General features: G+C 32.8%; 1 protein-coding gene across 1 annotated transcript; it reads right to left on the reverse strand.

The window, feature by feature from the left end:
* Nucleotides 1-1,321: 1,321 nt before the first annotated feature.
* On the reverse strand, nucleotides 1,322-14,878 carry LOC150097233 (uncharacterized). Its single transcript, XM_090407556.1, has 3 exons — nucleotides 14,674-14,878; nucleotides 13,869-14,084; nucleotides 1,322-1,375 (listed from the first exon to the last, which is right to left on the reverse strand). The coding sequence occupies exons 1-3, from the start codon at nucleotides 14,767-14,769 to the stop codon at nucleotides 1,337-1,339; spliced, it is 351 nt and encodes a 116-aa protein (XP_090263682.1). The 5' UTR covers nucleotides 14,770-14,878; the 3' UTR covers nucleotides 1,322-1,336.
* Between the last annotated feature and the right edge of the window lie 445 nt (nucleotides 14,879-15,323).

The raw sequence follows: 15,323 nt of genomic DNA on the forward strand, positions 1-15,323 counted from the left end.
ATTCAGGGAAGCAGACTTATACTGGATTTATATGAGAGTATATTATATATATATATATATTATATTTTTTTTTTTTCTTGTAGGATGTACATTACGATAATATCCAGTGCGTAACCACCGTAGATATGTTGAAAATATAATATGAAGGATATCATATAGAAAATGATTCAAAATTTATGCTTATTTAGAAGAATTTCTAATGCTTACGCCCCCCCCCTCCTTATTTTCTCCTGCAATTCAATTACATAACCACTCTTAATTTCTACAGGAATGGCCAGGTTTGAAAAAGTTTCCAGAGAGTATTCATAATCTATTACTCCATTTTACCATTTTGACAAAAGAAATAAGAGAATAATATTGTTGTACCGTGAAGATTCTAAATCTGTAATCTTTCTTTGCCATCTTAAATCAGCTGTTCTACTGTCTGCTGAAATTATTTGAAATTTTAGAAACACTATGCTATATTTTCAACGTGTAAAACTGCTTATATGCATACCACACAAAAGAAAGTTCAGTAGAAATTTCAGAATTTTGTTTCTTTTTCTTAAAATAATCTAAATATTTTTACTTCTACTTCTGATGCTGGTTGCTATTTCTGAAGTAATCTACGTCTTAGAAATATTTGATAGTAATCCTCTTAGCTGGAGGAAAAGGGTAAAGGCTTAGATTACTCTGGGTGCTATTGAGAAAGAAAAGAGAGGACACTTAGCCAGAAGGGACACTAAAGTGCCTCAAGCTGTAGTGCGAATTAGATCAAGAATGTCGTGTTTTGTTTTCAATTGTTGATTAGTAGACATCCTAATATAGAAATAAATATAGACATTTCTTTCACAGGCTGATACAGTATTTATCCTAAAATAAGTTCTTAATTTGTAATGATCAGTTTCATTTTTATTATCGAAAAATTATAAATTATTTCTTTCAATTATCTTGAAAAAGAAGATTTGAATTGTTTTTGAAAGAAAAGGAACATATGCATAATCTTATTTTTTGGTGGGGCGGGGGGGGGGGGGTTATAGACTTATTCAATCTGCAGATATTTCAGAGAATTTATTTTATAAATTTCGAAAGACAACTGTTATAAACGTAAATCACTTGGGGAAACATGTCCATTCATTTTAGTGTAAATAGTAGCAAATGTTTAGCTACTTCAACAATGCCATGTATCTAAACTGGAAGAAAAAAATATTTATACAAGAGTAATAACATTTATACAAGAGTAATAACATCTGCTGATGTTTTATATCTGCTGATGTTAGAACTCTTACATAAATAATTTTTTCTGACATATCTCTATTAGTTATAATGTAATCAATCTACAGATTTTTGTCCTCTTTTATTCTATCATCTTATGGGCAGCGATTTCTTCTTTGTACTACAAGAAAAAAAAAAGCAGATGACACAAGAAAAATATGTAGTATTTTCTTTTTCATTGGGTGAATTTACAATGTCCTTTCTTTGTGTTTTGGAAGGAAAGTGTAAATGATTATTTTCTTACTATTTTTGCCATTATAACACATCTGATACAATTAGTATATCTGAACTAGCAGAAAATATATACATATCAATTTAAATCATAACCTTTAATTTCATTTTGTAATGACCAGTTATACAGGGGAAACCAAGAGGATTACAATATAAAGAAAATAAAGAAAAAAAATAGTGATATGATTAAAGAATTTCATTTTATTCTCTATAAAACAGAGTCGCTCAAGTCGCTTCAGGAAATCTGTGAAGAATTCTTCGAAACATGATATGAACAAAAATATAACATAATCTTGAACCTCCGCAGCCTGTTTTTTTTTTCAAAAATAATTCAAATATTTCAAATAATTATCGTGAATTAATTTTTTTCGAGAACAAAGAAAATGTTTTGTGGAGTAAGCGATTAGAAAAAATTAGCAAAAAAATAAAAATAAATAAAAATGAAAATAGTGTTCCAAGGTAAGGCGATATTTAAATGAAGAAACTATGCAAGAACCTTTATTTTGTCCAGGCATTAAAATTGCTTTATACAATAAAAAGAGAAAATAAAAATAATTTCTGTATTTTTATTTTATCCAATATAACTAGGATTCAGTTACCCAGCATAGAACGAGGAACTGCATTCCTTGTTATAGACAACTGAGATGCAGCTATGAGCGGGAGATAATCCGATTAACTGTTCTCTTCAGCGGGAGGGTTTATCACACCTTCTAATGGACATGCTGGCCGAATTGCACTTCTTATAACTTCAACAGATAGCATTCATCGTATCCAGATTTATCTGGAGGTCTATAGACGTCCTGCCCGGTTGAGGGGGGGGGGGGGGTTAAACGAGGAGGAACTGGTACAATTAATAGATGACGTTGAACCAAATGGCGAGGAAAGTTCTGCCAAAGATTATGATTGTGATGAGTCCGTTAAAGAATTCAGTTAAAGAAATTAGCAATAGGATTAGACTTGACAAGAAAGCTATTTTATGGAAAATGATCTCTCAATGGAGCTTTCCAGAAAATTTACGAGACAATTGGATATTTGTTTAGTTCCGTATTATGAACTTAATAAAAAATTGTAGCATAGTGGTAAGCAAGGTCTTATTACTGACAATACAACTTATATCTGAGACTTCTCAACAAAACTAACGGCTCCCAAGGGGGCCGCACCCACAGTTTGGGAAGCGCTGGACTAAAATACTTCACATCTGTCTCAAATAATCAAAACAACCCATAACGGTCTTTCCAAAGGTCGAAGTTCTCGAGGTAGCCAGTCAGCTAAAATACCTAGGAGTAACAAGAGATGGAAAATTGAGATTGAGGGATTAGGCCGATGAGCGCTGAAAACAATATATACAGGAGCTATACTACCATTGATAAATGACGGTCAGCTTAACAGCACCATGCGACTTATAATCTGGAACCATTAAAACAACTCCTATTTATTGGCTTACAATGCTAAGCAACATAATACCACCAAATCTAAGAAGTGATGCTCTGTCACAGAATATGACAAAGTACTCAGAAATACTGTATTGCCTATACATAATGACATATCAGAACTATAGCTTAACAGATTGAAATCAAGAAAGCCCCCCCCTCTTCGTGAAGATAAACATCTGAGAATGATTAATTAAAATACTAAAAATTAATGGAAACGAGTGTGGAGCATAAATACTAATGCCCAACTCAAAATTTAGTTTGATAGTTGCTGCCTCAACATCCCGGCAGGGGCGAGCAGTAGTGGCTGGCGCCTGTGTGCAAAACTTTAGTTGGCGCCCCTATCCTCCCCTCCAGTTAAATAAATCACTTTAAAAAAACGTTTTTTTTTAAAAATATTTCCTTCTCTTTGGCGCCTTTACTATCCTGGCGCCTGTGTGCATCGCACACATTGCACATATGGCCGGCGTGCCCCTGTATCCCGGGTGTGGAATTGGAAAGACATGGATAACACTGAACAGGATTCGTACGCAATAGAAGATGTGCAAGCTTTCCGTACAAGTGGAGGAAAATTCCCTCACCGGAGTGTGACTGTGGACACCCGAACCAATCAATACATCATATTTGCATTGAGTGCAGTCTTCGCGCATATACGGGTCAAAGGAGCGACTTCCTAGAGGCGACACCGCCTTCTATAGACTGGATCAGAGAACATGATCTTAACTTATAAGTGCTTTGTCCGTCAAACGTGTAACTGCCTGTTTTACTGTAATTATTTATCATTTACACTTTTTTTTTATTTTACTTTTTTCATATCCGTACCCATTTTTATAAATGTACTTTTATAACTTTATGTAGATTGCCATACGATAAACAATAAATAACCTCCTGGTAGGGTTACTGTTGGGAAGAAAACGAAAACACCACACACATACACTTAGTAATCTACAGTTTATTCGACATCTGAAACAACTATCGTTCAAAGATTTGAACCGTAGGTCAGATGTCCACAGAAACTGCACTTTCTCGCGATAGTTTAGGGCTCCTGTGCAGTCAGTCGAAATGATCAATTTATTGTTTTTTCCCTTAACATTAGATATCACTCTTTCTAGACATGTAGAATGATGCTAAGCTGCAAACATAACTTTAACTAGGCAAAATAGCTGAAAATATCACAACATTTTCTGCAAAAATGGTATGGCGCCGTAAATGAATTCATTTTTTATATTTAGAAAGACATCCCAACTAATGTAATTCTGATTTTTATGTGTGGTCTCTTTGAGTTTACTTAGGTAGGGCGATATCGATGTTTATTCTTCTTTCTGTCAATTTACTATTTCATAGCGAACACTCTCTCTCGTTTCGTTTTGGTTGCCTAAGAAATATCGATGTTTATTTTAATTTTTTAAATTTAGTAAAAAAAAAAAAAAGATTACAAGCATTTATACTTCCAGTCTATTTTTGACATCCGTGCATCATGGTACGTGAAGAAATTTCATAGTGAATGCTTTGCTTTCTCTATGTAAAAAAATGTGGCTAATATTCCTTTCTTAATTAAATTCATGTATTTCAGTAATGTAAACTTGCGTACTACAGAACTATATATATATATATATATATATAACGTTTTTTAACTTGGGTATATTATGTATTCAAGATACCAAATAATTTTATATAAACTTGGTTTTAATCCTATTTCCCAAGTAAGCAAACGGACAAGAAAGTCAAGTTTGCGCCTGCAAGTAGTGCAAGTCCAAGACAACTCTTGGTAGTGCCAGTCGAGGCAACTCTTGGTAAAGGTGGATAAAGTTCTGATCACTTTTCTTAGTGTGTATAATACTAATATACTAATAACTAACTAACTAATATACTAATAACTAACTAACTAATATATATATATATATATATATATATATATATATGTGTGTGTGTGTGTGTGTGTGTGTATATATATAATATAATATATATAATAATATATAACTAAATAATAACTAATAAAAAGTAATATACTAATAAAGTATACTAAGAAAAGTGACCACAGCTTTATCCACCTTTACCACGAGTTGCCTTGGACTTGCACTACTTACAGGCGCAAACTTGAATTTCTTGTCTGTTTGCTTACTTGGGAAATAGGATTAAAACCAAGTTAATATAAAATTACTTGGTATCTTGAATATATATATATATATATATATATATATATATATATATATATATATATCTTCTTTGTTAGCGTAAACTTTCATTTCCTGATAACATGATCAGGAAAGAAACTGTCTACCGGCAATTTATTCTTACAATTCATTTGTAAATATATAGGCTGTGTATTTTTTAATGCCTGGAAAAGAAACTTTTTTTTTTCCTGGAATCATTCATTCATTATTTGGTGCCACAAGTAAACATGTGGAGAGCAATTAACTTTTCTTAACAATTAACTAGAATCTACACAACTCTTAGTGACTGATCTTCAGGACCCTTCCGTGGGTTTGCGCCGCCTGAGTGCAAAATTTTTGTGCCCCCCCCCCTTTAAAAATTAAAAGATCCCGAAGTACAGTAACACGTTTCGAATCATTTTATTATACTGCACATTAAGAGGAAATCTCCCTCTCTCTCTCTCTCTCTGTAAAAAATATAGTTTATGATCCTTTTTCATTAACGTATTCATTTTTATTAGCTAATGCTGCTATTTAGAATTTATGATCAGAGATGTTGAAGCCTAGATTAATATCATATTAAAAGAGTTTTTTTTTTTAAGGGGAAGGGGCGGAAAAATATGCTACTGCACGTGGCGACAAAATTTCTAGGGTTGGCCCTGGGGCCAGCCCTGGTGAATATGGTGTTTGAGGTAGATATTGAAATCCCAAGTCGTATATTGTCTGTTGGATTTCATAAGCAGGTGCATTATCCTGCAAAAGCAACACGCCTCTGCTTAGTTTCTCGAACCGATTTTCCTTCAGTACCTCCTTCAATTCCTTCAGAGCTGCTGTAACAGTTTCACCTTTCTTGAGGTAAGGTAAGGATTACACCATCCATATCCTAAAAGACAATGGCAAGAACTTTCCCTGCTGACTGTTTGGTTCGAAACTTCTTTGGCCATGGAGAACCTTTGTGTCTCCACTCCATTGACTGTTTCTTCGTCACTATGACCCATTATTTGGGTCATTGTGACGAAGCCATGTTTCATCAACGGTTAGAATATGAGCTAAAAAATTTCACGAGGATGAAATCCCTTTATGAAATGTTCTTTTAACATCTCAACTATACCCGCCTCAGTGGATATCATTCACTGCAACCAGTATGCCCCGCCAAAAAATCGCTTTCCGAACGAAGTAGGATAAATAGTAGTTATAAACAGTAGGATAATAAAAAGATATATACCTCTCAAAATAATTCAAAACAAACAAAAAAAAAAAAAAAAATTGCACACACATCTTCGCCCCCACACGCCTTATAATTCATTTTTCGGTGAACTGTATTTTCGATGAATTGTGATTTTTCGATGAATTGTTGTTTTTCGATCAATTGCGTTTCGATGAATTGTCTTTTCGATTAACTGCTCATCGGTGAATTGCTTTTTCGGGGAATTGTCTTTCGATGAATTGCTTTTTCGATTAATTGTTGTTCGATAAACTGATTTTCGATGAATTGTTTATTTGGTGAATTGCTTTTTCGATGAATTGTTGTTCGATGAATTGTCATCGATGAATTGTCTTTCGGTAAACTGTTTTTCGATGAACTCTCCGGATACCGATATTTCTGTACTGCTACCAGATACGTAATTTTCCATTTTATTTATTAAATTTAAACATTAGAAAATTAATTTATATACAGTAAAATATATAAGATAAACAAGTAAGATTCAGTGATATGAAACATGATTGCTGATGATTGTTTACCTAACTGAAACTATTTATTTATTTTTTTATATATTTCTATTATATATCTGTTATCTATTTCATTTATATATTTCTTATTTAAAACTAACAAGTGTGTAATTAACTCTATATTTAAACCTAATCTAGTTCAAAAACAAACTAGACTAAAAGTATACAATACGTTAGCACTTCCAGTCCTATTGTAGGGAATTTTAAATCTGAAAACTGCAAAGTATACAATAAAACAAAAAAGACAAACAAAAATTAATAACAGCTGAAATGAAGTTTATGAGAAAAACTGCATAGTATACTCTATTCTAAGGTTTCCCAAACTTTTTCCCTTGGCCCGGTTATTTTAATACTTCATCTTCGTGACCCACTAAAATGTTTATGGCCAATAGGTAAAATAAAACAGATTTGAATGTTCATAGAGTTTTTATTTATTATTATTATTATTATTATTATTATTATTATTATTATTATTATTATTATTATTATAAAGAAGCATTTACTCTTACAAAAATATAAAGAAATTAAACTAAAGTCAAGTAATTTAAAAATATAAACATAAATGGATGGAACACTTTGAAAGAATGAAAACAGAAAGATTACCAAAACAAGCCTTAAATTACAAACCATTAAGAAAATGAAAACCAGGACGTCCTCTAAAAATATTCAACTATGACTTCTAAGGCCGGAACAGGCCACTCTAGACTTAATCCTTGATAAGCATGCTGATAATGATGATGATATATTTCTATACCTTTTAATAATTTCAGGATGGATATATAAGACAACATTTTGGTTAGAAAAGAATAGAAGATGAAATTTCAGGAACTGGGAAGAATGGCAAGAAATGCATTTAAATATATTGAATGAAAACAAAAACGAAAAGATGTAGCTGAGGCAATGTATACAATCTGTAAAATGCCTATTCGTCAAATTAAATCTTATATTATGCAGTTTCATTACAAACGTATGAAGCAATAGCTGAGAAACAAATGGCTAACTCCATTTACGCCACAAAGTTATCGAAAATTTTAAAAACTGTTAGAACACCATGAAGTCGACGTGGAAGAGGCTGACAAAAGTCATTACATAAAATAATGGAATTTGGGACCATTCTGCCTGCGTAATGTCCTAGCTGTGCCAGTTGATGTTGAAGGGGAGAAAGGTGATCGAATCTTGGAGAACTGAGTGAAGACAACTCCTTGTTCTGTTTCTACCTGGTTATAATCTTCGATACCGTGGCTCGTAATACACCTACGATTTCTGCCATGGTTACGGCAGCTCCCGCAAGCCGCATTCCAATGGTGTAACTTTTTGGAGGCATGATTATTGGAGTGTGGCTTTTTTATGATATTGTCTATCAGATTATATGTGATAGATAATGTCACATATAACTGGCACTGCTATCTAAGCAGTACCAAGATAGCCAATGTTGAATTAGCTATTGTACAGTTAGTGGACAAAATGTCAGACCTCGGTAATCTCCAAAAATTGTATAGGTTTTTCCATTATTTTGATAATCCCCTGTTGCTTGACAACTATTAATGCAATGTTTATAATTGATAAACTTAAAACTATCTCAAGCGATCTTATACGCCAAAGTGAGGGTGATGATTTTTTTCTTTAAATACGTGTTTTAGAAATAGGATATTTAAGAGAAAGAGTACGAACAGATATTAAAAAATAAACTCTTTTATTGCCACATTCCAATTGGCTTTCTTCTACCTAGGAAACTATAAACTAAGGTTGCAGTAATTCTCAAACACTTGTTGAAATCTACCTTTGCAAATGTAAACCATGTCTGTATTACTTTCCTCTGAATCTTCTCCCCTCTGCAACATACTTGTCTATTTAGGAAAGACCCAGATGCCACGCGAATCTGAATATTGTGAAAAGCATAATTAACCGGATTGAGTGTCAGCTTTGGTATTGTGATAATTTTATACTTGTTCAGAATTTCTAGCACTATTCTGGCAGATTTCTTCAAGTTCGAATTTTCTGCCAAAAATCCATCTAAATTTAACTTTCTTTAGGGAAGGCCTTCTTGAACGAGAATGTTAATGGCTTCGTCCTTTAATCTATAATCTGTGGGTTCGAAAGCGGTGGAAAGAACATTTTTACCAGATCTATTATGTAAACATATATTTATATTTATTTAGAAAACACCATTTCTTGACCTTATAGTCCTTATAAGGACTGGCTTAAAGGGGCGAAGCAAGAATGCTTTTCATCTTCCCCGTTATCTGTAGAGGACAGTGGGGATAAGGTGGTATTGAGCTATTAAAGCTCTGATCATGGCAGGAGGGCAACAGCAATAGCCGAGTCTCAGTTAGGACTTCATTGGCTACAGCATTACCACCCATTGCCCTCCAAGGGTATTGGATTGAATGAATCAATCACCGCATCTCACGGTTGATTGATCCATCTCATCTCCTATCACATCTTATAAGGAGTCCTTATAAGGACCGGCTTAAAGGGGCGAAGCAAGAATGCTTTTCATCTTCCCCGTTATCTGTAGAAGACAGTGTAGGGATAAGGTGTTATTGAGCTATTAAAGCTCTGATCATGGCAGGAGGGCAACAGCAATAACAAAGCCTCAGTTAGAACTTCATTGGCTACAGCATCGCTATCCATTACCCTCTCAGGGTCCGTCTTCCTTATAGTCCTTATAAGGACTGGCTTAAAGGGGCGAAGCAAGAATGCTTTTCATCTTCCCCGTTATCTGTAGAGGACAGTGTATGGATAAGGTATTATTAAGCAATTAAAGCTCTGATCATGGCAGGAGAGTAACAGCAATAGCCGAGCCTCAGTTAGAACTTCATTAGCTACAGCATTGCCATCCATTACCCTCCAAGGATATTGGATTCTCAAAATCCGGTCCGTCTTCCTTAGTCCTTATAAGGACTGGCTTAAAGTGGCGAAGCAAGAATGCTTTTCATCTTCCCCGTTATCTGTATAGGACAGTGTCGGGATAAGGTGTTATTGAGCTATTAAAGCTCTGATCATGGCAGGAGGGTAACAGCAATTGCCGAGCCTCAGTTAGAACTTCATTGGCTGCAGCATTGCCATTCATTACCCTCCAAGGGTATTAATCATTAATCACCGCATCCCCAATTACAATTCCATTCCTCCGGTCCGTCTTCCTTATAGTCCTTATAAGGACTGGCTTAAAGGGGCGAAGCAAGAATGCTTCGTTATCTGTAGAGGACAGTGTATGGATAAGGTGTTATTAAGCAATTAAAGCTCTGATCATGGCAGGAGAGTAACAGCAATAGCCGAGCCTCAGTTAGAACTTCATTAGCTACAGCATTGCCATCCATTACCCTCCAAGGATATTGGATTCTCAAAATCCGGTCCGTCTTCCATCCTCCAAATAAGACTTAAAAGTGAATATATTTTATCTTTTAAATGTTGTCCTTAGTGATAAACAAGTATATTAGCTGTATAATATTTAAATAATTATTTTAATTTATAAAACAATAAATTATTTTAACTACTATTATATTCTATTATAAAGCATTAAGTTATTTTGAATATATCATGGAATATAAAAATAGAAATAATTTGTTTAGTAAGAAGTATTTAAAGTAATGAGACGAAAGAAATACAACTAAAAGTTGCAATATAATATAATATAATACTGTGATACAATATAATAAAAATTGAATTTAATTTCATACATTTAGTTTCAGATTTCATTTAATAAATTTGTACTAGTATTTTATTTAATAATATATTTAATTTGAATATATAAACATGATAAATAATAATTTCGTATTAAAGGTAAGTCTAATTTTTGCTTTATTGTAAATCAGCTCCAACTGTATACTTTCGTAAGTTACGAACACGTTTTTGCGCCCTCTCTTATTTGTGTTCAATAATTTTTACAAATTACATCATATTAAATAACAAATAAAATTGAAATATTTATTTAAATAAATATGTTTAAAAAAATTTATAAATTAATTCATTTAGTTTTATAAAGATATAAATAAGATTAATGCAGAATGTATATCGAAAAATATAATGATAATAATCATAAGATAATAACACTAATCAGATTGTAATTTATATAATTAAAAATCTGTAATTTGATTGGTCAGTGGACTTGTTTGTTTTTCACATGGCGATATTGTTGGTTAGTATTTTATATTTATAGCTTCGGTTATGCTGAACTACAATGCAATCGAAGTAGTTTCTTGAATATTATTTCGTACTTCCATTAAATAGAATAAATGAATATTTTAATACATTTTTAGATTTTATTTTTGTTCACTATTTTCATGTAAGTAAAATATATTCGCGTATTATTGTCAAGATTAGTTGAATTATTAATGGAGCAAAAATACAAAATTATAATGGAGAGTATTAAAAGTCATACTTCTTTCTGACCATTTTCTACTTATTAACTCAAGCCTTCCATGTCCTACATAAAATTAAAAACTAAAAGCCTTGCTTAGTAATTCCGACATCAAAACAGAATCTCATAATTGTGTTTTTCCGCTGGATTTAATCTAATAAACTCAATAGCTATATTCCCCTAGTAAAATATGATGCATTTGCTTCGAAAAGACTAAGAAATCTCTTTTGGGCTAACCAGAAAGCACTTTGGTTCTTCCATTCTCGGAGATAGTTAAGCAGCTTACTGTACAACGAACCCATCGCAAGCAGATGTGGCCAACAATCAACAGTATGTAAGTATGGAGAACCAACAACACGGATAATTGACTTCCAACAGAGAATTGCACCTACTCGATTTTGCATTCTAAAATTAAGAAGCCAGCGTTACTTCTGTTTTCTGCATTTGGTGACTTAAAATAGAAATAAAAATAGTGTAATGCTAGGAAGAACAGAGGATGATAAAATTGTAACTAAAATCAGGGGTTTTGGATTATCATATTTGGATTTAATCCCTTACACTCCAAATTTATTTTTGGCTTTTAGTTACTTAAAAATAGAAATAAGAAAAATAAACAAAACTTGTTATGTCATGAAGAACAGAACAAGATGAACCTGTAACTAAAATCGGAAGTTTGGGATTTTTAGGATTTCAGTCCTGACAATCCAAATTTGTTGTTGGCGTTTACCAACTTAAAAATAGAAATTTAAACAAAAAAAAATTATGGATAGAATAACAGAAGATGAACCGAATTGAAATGGGAGGGTTTGGATTATCAGAATTAGATTCAATGTGGATAATCCATTTTTTTTTTTGATTTAGGAAACTTAAAAATTTAAAAAAAATTTCATATGCTAGGAAGAACAGGAGAAGGTGAAATTTTAATTAAAATTGGAGGTTATGGTTTATTAGGATTGAATTCAAAACGGCTGTGTTATCTCATTAAACATGAACTGATTTACTGAGGAAGATCTCGTTTAGAATAATAGTAATCGTTAATTCAAAATTGAAGCTATTTATATTTAAAGTTACTTTTAAAATAATGCTTATCAGTCGGGTATTATTTTGTGTCAGCAATCATTAATATTTAATCCAACACGCAGGTTAATCTTCACAGAGAATCAGCAGTTTTGAAATAACACTACGCTGGTATACATTTTCTCCATCCCCAGACTACCATTTTGAATCCAACAGTCATGAAAAATAATCTAAAATAGAAAATTATTAATTTTGAAAGGTTACGATTTGGGATCCAAAATGGCTGCCTCTGCGATCACTTACTAAAGTTTTATACATCACTGTACGGGCCGCCATTTTGTATCCATCACTGCTGATTGATCCAAAAATGGATGCAATGAAAGAAAAGTTTATAAATTATTAGAATTAAATCTTAGAAAAGTAGTAAGAAGAATCGAAGTAATTAAATTCTGGGTAGAGTGAACAATAGCATTGTTACTAGAAATATTCCTTCTCTATAAAAATATCAATAAATAATGAAGCTTACAGTGTTTGTGTGTGAGCACATAAGAGAGAGAGAGAGAGAGAGAGAGAGAGCGTTTGTACTCCTCTTATCCTCTTTGGAGCTTTCACAGTCTCTTCTCCGCTCTCCCCAAGACATCACTTCTTACTTAATGAACTTGTAAGGGTTTCATCAGAATCTTATAACCTGAAGTGCAGAGGCATGTTCAATACGCTCCTTCTGACACTTCTAACATGTGTTTGAAAAGCCCGAACGAGATGAAAAACGAATTTTTCCCCAGACTAGCTCCGAATGAGGCCTCTTGGATTCTGTTTTAGAATCGGGAAAGTAGAGTAGTCGACTTTTAAGAAACTTTTCTTTACTTTTTAAAAAGATTTTTCTAGCGTTAGCATCAGTGGCAAGCACGTACGTCCCAATGTGTGTGTGTCTTACTTTAGAAAATTGGTACACTGTCACATTCTCTTATTGTGATAAACCTCAATAGATATGGCGGTTTTCGATGGAAAACTTTCCAACTAATTTAGAAAAAAAATTATATGGTTTGCATGAAGTAGTTTATTATAGCAACGATAGACGAATATTCTGACTGTCGGATAAATAAATAGACATACGTGTAAACACAGTAAATAGATTTTAAAAGGAAACGTGGAATTCAATAAAGATATTTGTTACTGGAATTGTAGGCCAAATGGATAGAGCTTCTACATTCCAACCAATAGGATGTAGATTCGAATATCGTTGTGGGCATGAAACAAACGTTTGTCGAAATGTGCTTAAGTCTTATATGGAATTTCATCGTGTGATGTTAAATCATCATTAGTATGCTTATTGGAGGCCTGACGTTGCTTAAAAGTTCCGTGTTTAGTCTCGTGAGCAAAATTTCCTAATCCGCTCGATATCTAAGCATAATTAGCTAACCTTAGACTAATCAATAGGAATTATCCTCCACCTCCATATGAGACTGGTTAATCCGCTGAAAACTTCTGATGAACGTTTTTTGCATTCTAGAAAATTCGAAGTCAGGACTTGTTAACCAAAGGGCTTCGCTGAAAACCATCTGACCAATTATTCATTCTTGTTCCGGCCAACCAGACTGAGCGACTGGCAGTATCTGTGTATGGAAATTGTTCTCGTGGACATCACTGGGTCCTCTGATACTCAGTGAACACACCTTGACCGATAATGCTTACCTTGGAATTGTTTCTGACGAGATATTGCCCAACATGGTGACAATGTAGCCCCATAGATCTGGACTCTTCGAATAAGACAACGTATGGTGTCACAAGGCTCGTAATGTGCAAGAATGGTTCGATGACTATATACCAGCATTCCGTGTTATTCCAACTGCCTAATTTCCTGATTTGAATCCAGTCCAATCCAACATTTGTACATGTGGAACGCAGCATCTGAAAATTGATAAATATTAATCAGAATATAATATATTTAAAAAATATACTCAGATATAAAATATGTATATTCAGAAATTAAAATATAAAATATATTTTAGGTGGGAGATAAATTCCATCGGCTGGGGTTGGACCACCTTCCCCGCTTATTGGAGTCCCGAAGCGATTGAAGAAGTTCCATGTTCTTAGAACAAAGTTTCCAGATTGTGTAAAAAGTAAATTAAAAATATAATATATATAATTGATATAAATTAGGGAGAAAATATCATTAGCCCACCCACAACAATACAGATTGGTTGGCAAATTACCTTTCGTGGATGGAAGCAACGTAAATAACTTTAAAATCTGATTTTCATAAAAATGATTTATACTTATCTTTACATAAACTTTAGGAAACGAAAGAGTCTGTCAAGGTTTTCTTGAAATTTTAATAATATTCCAAGAGAAGGGAAAGGTTATATTTATTTCATTATATGTTAAATAATACACAAGTAAACCATTTCTGCAAAATAAACATATCTACTCTCTTATATTTTGAAAGAAATAATCAAAGCATTCGAGTTATTTAAAATTAGAAGCCATTACTTACAAATCCCAAAGATGGTCTCCCCAGAGTCCGGGAAGAAACATGTGTTTGTGTTGGTGGCTCGTGTTTTTTTTTTTTTTTAATTCTAAGTAGCGTCATTTCTTTTAATATAATCTAAGTTTCTGTTTTCAACATTTTATGTATTATTGATAAAGGACTTTTTTCCATAACTGGATTTCCTCGATTTAGCTTTTGAATAAAAGCTAAATCATTTTCAACTATCGCATTCCGTGTGTTTTATTGATAAATAATGGAAATATTCCTAAAATCGTCCTATTTTCTCCCAAATGTATGCAATGTTTTCCAAAAGAAAAAAAAGTAAATATATTTATTTTTTGGTAGTAAATTTTTCGTAAATAAGCAACTACAATTTAAAGAGTTGTTTTTATTGGCTTTGTTTATACAACTAGAGAAATAACTGCATTGATTTCGTAATATTGTTTATATTTTCTCGAAAACATTACCAACTTAGCGAACGTTTTCCTTATTTTACGATAAAAATATTTGTTCGTGTTTACCAAAACATTTGTTATGCAAAAAAGAGAACGAAAAACAGTGATTGAATAAGATGAATTACACTGCGTGGTCAGAAAATTAGACACAGCACTAATAGCAATAGTCGAAATATTTTCAATGCATAATCTGTAAGCTAC

This window comes from Typopeltis vanoorti, chromosome 17, assembly GCF_054136105.1.
Source record: "Typopeltis vanoorti isolate ZY-2024b chromosome 17, IOZ_Tvanoo_1.0, whole genome shotgun sequence".
NCBI classification, from domain to species: domain Eukaryota; kingdom Metazoa; phylum Arthropoda; class Arachnida; order Uropygi; family Thelyphonidae; genus Typopeltis; species Typopeltis vanoorti.

Coding starts and splice junctions, on each gene's coding strand:
- LOC150097233 (XM_090407556.1), bottom strand. CDS start 14,769: ATGACGCTACTTAGAATTAAAAAAAAAAAAAAACACGAGCCACCAACA. Junction 14,085..14,673: donor GGAGACCATCTTTGGGATTT/GTAAGTAATGGC, acceptor ATCAATTTTCAG/ATGCTGCGTTCCACATGTAC. Junction 1,376..13,868: donor TCGTCAGAAACAATTCCAAG/GTAAGCATTATC, acceptor TTTTTCTTGTAG/TACAAAGAAGAAATCGCTGC.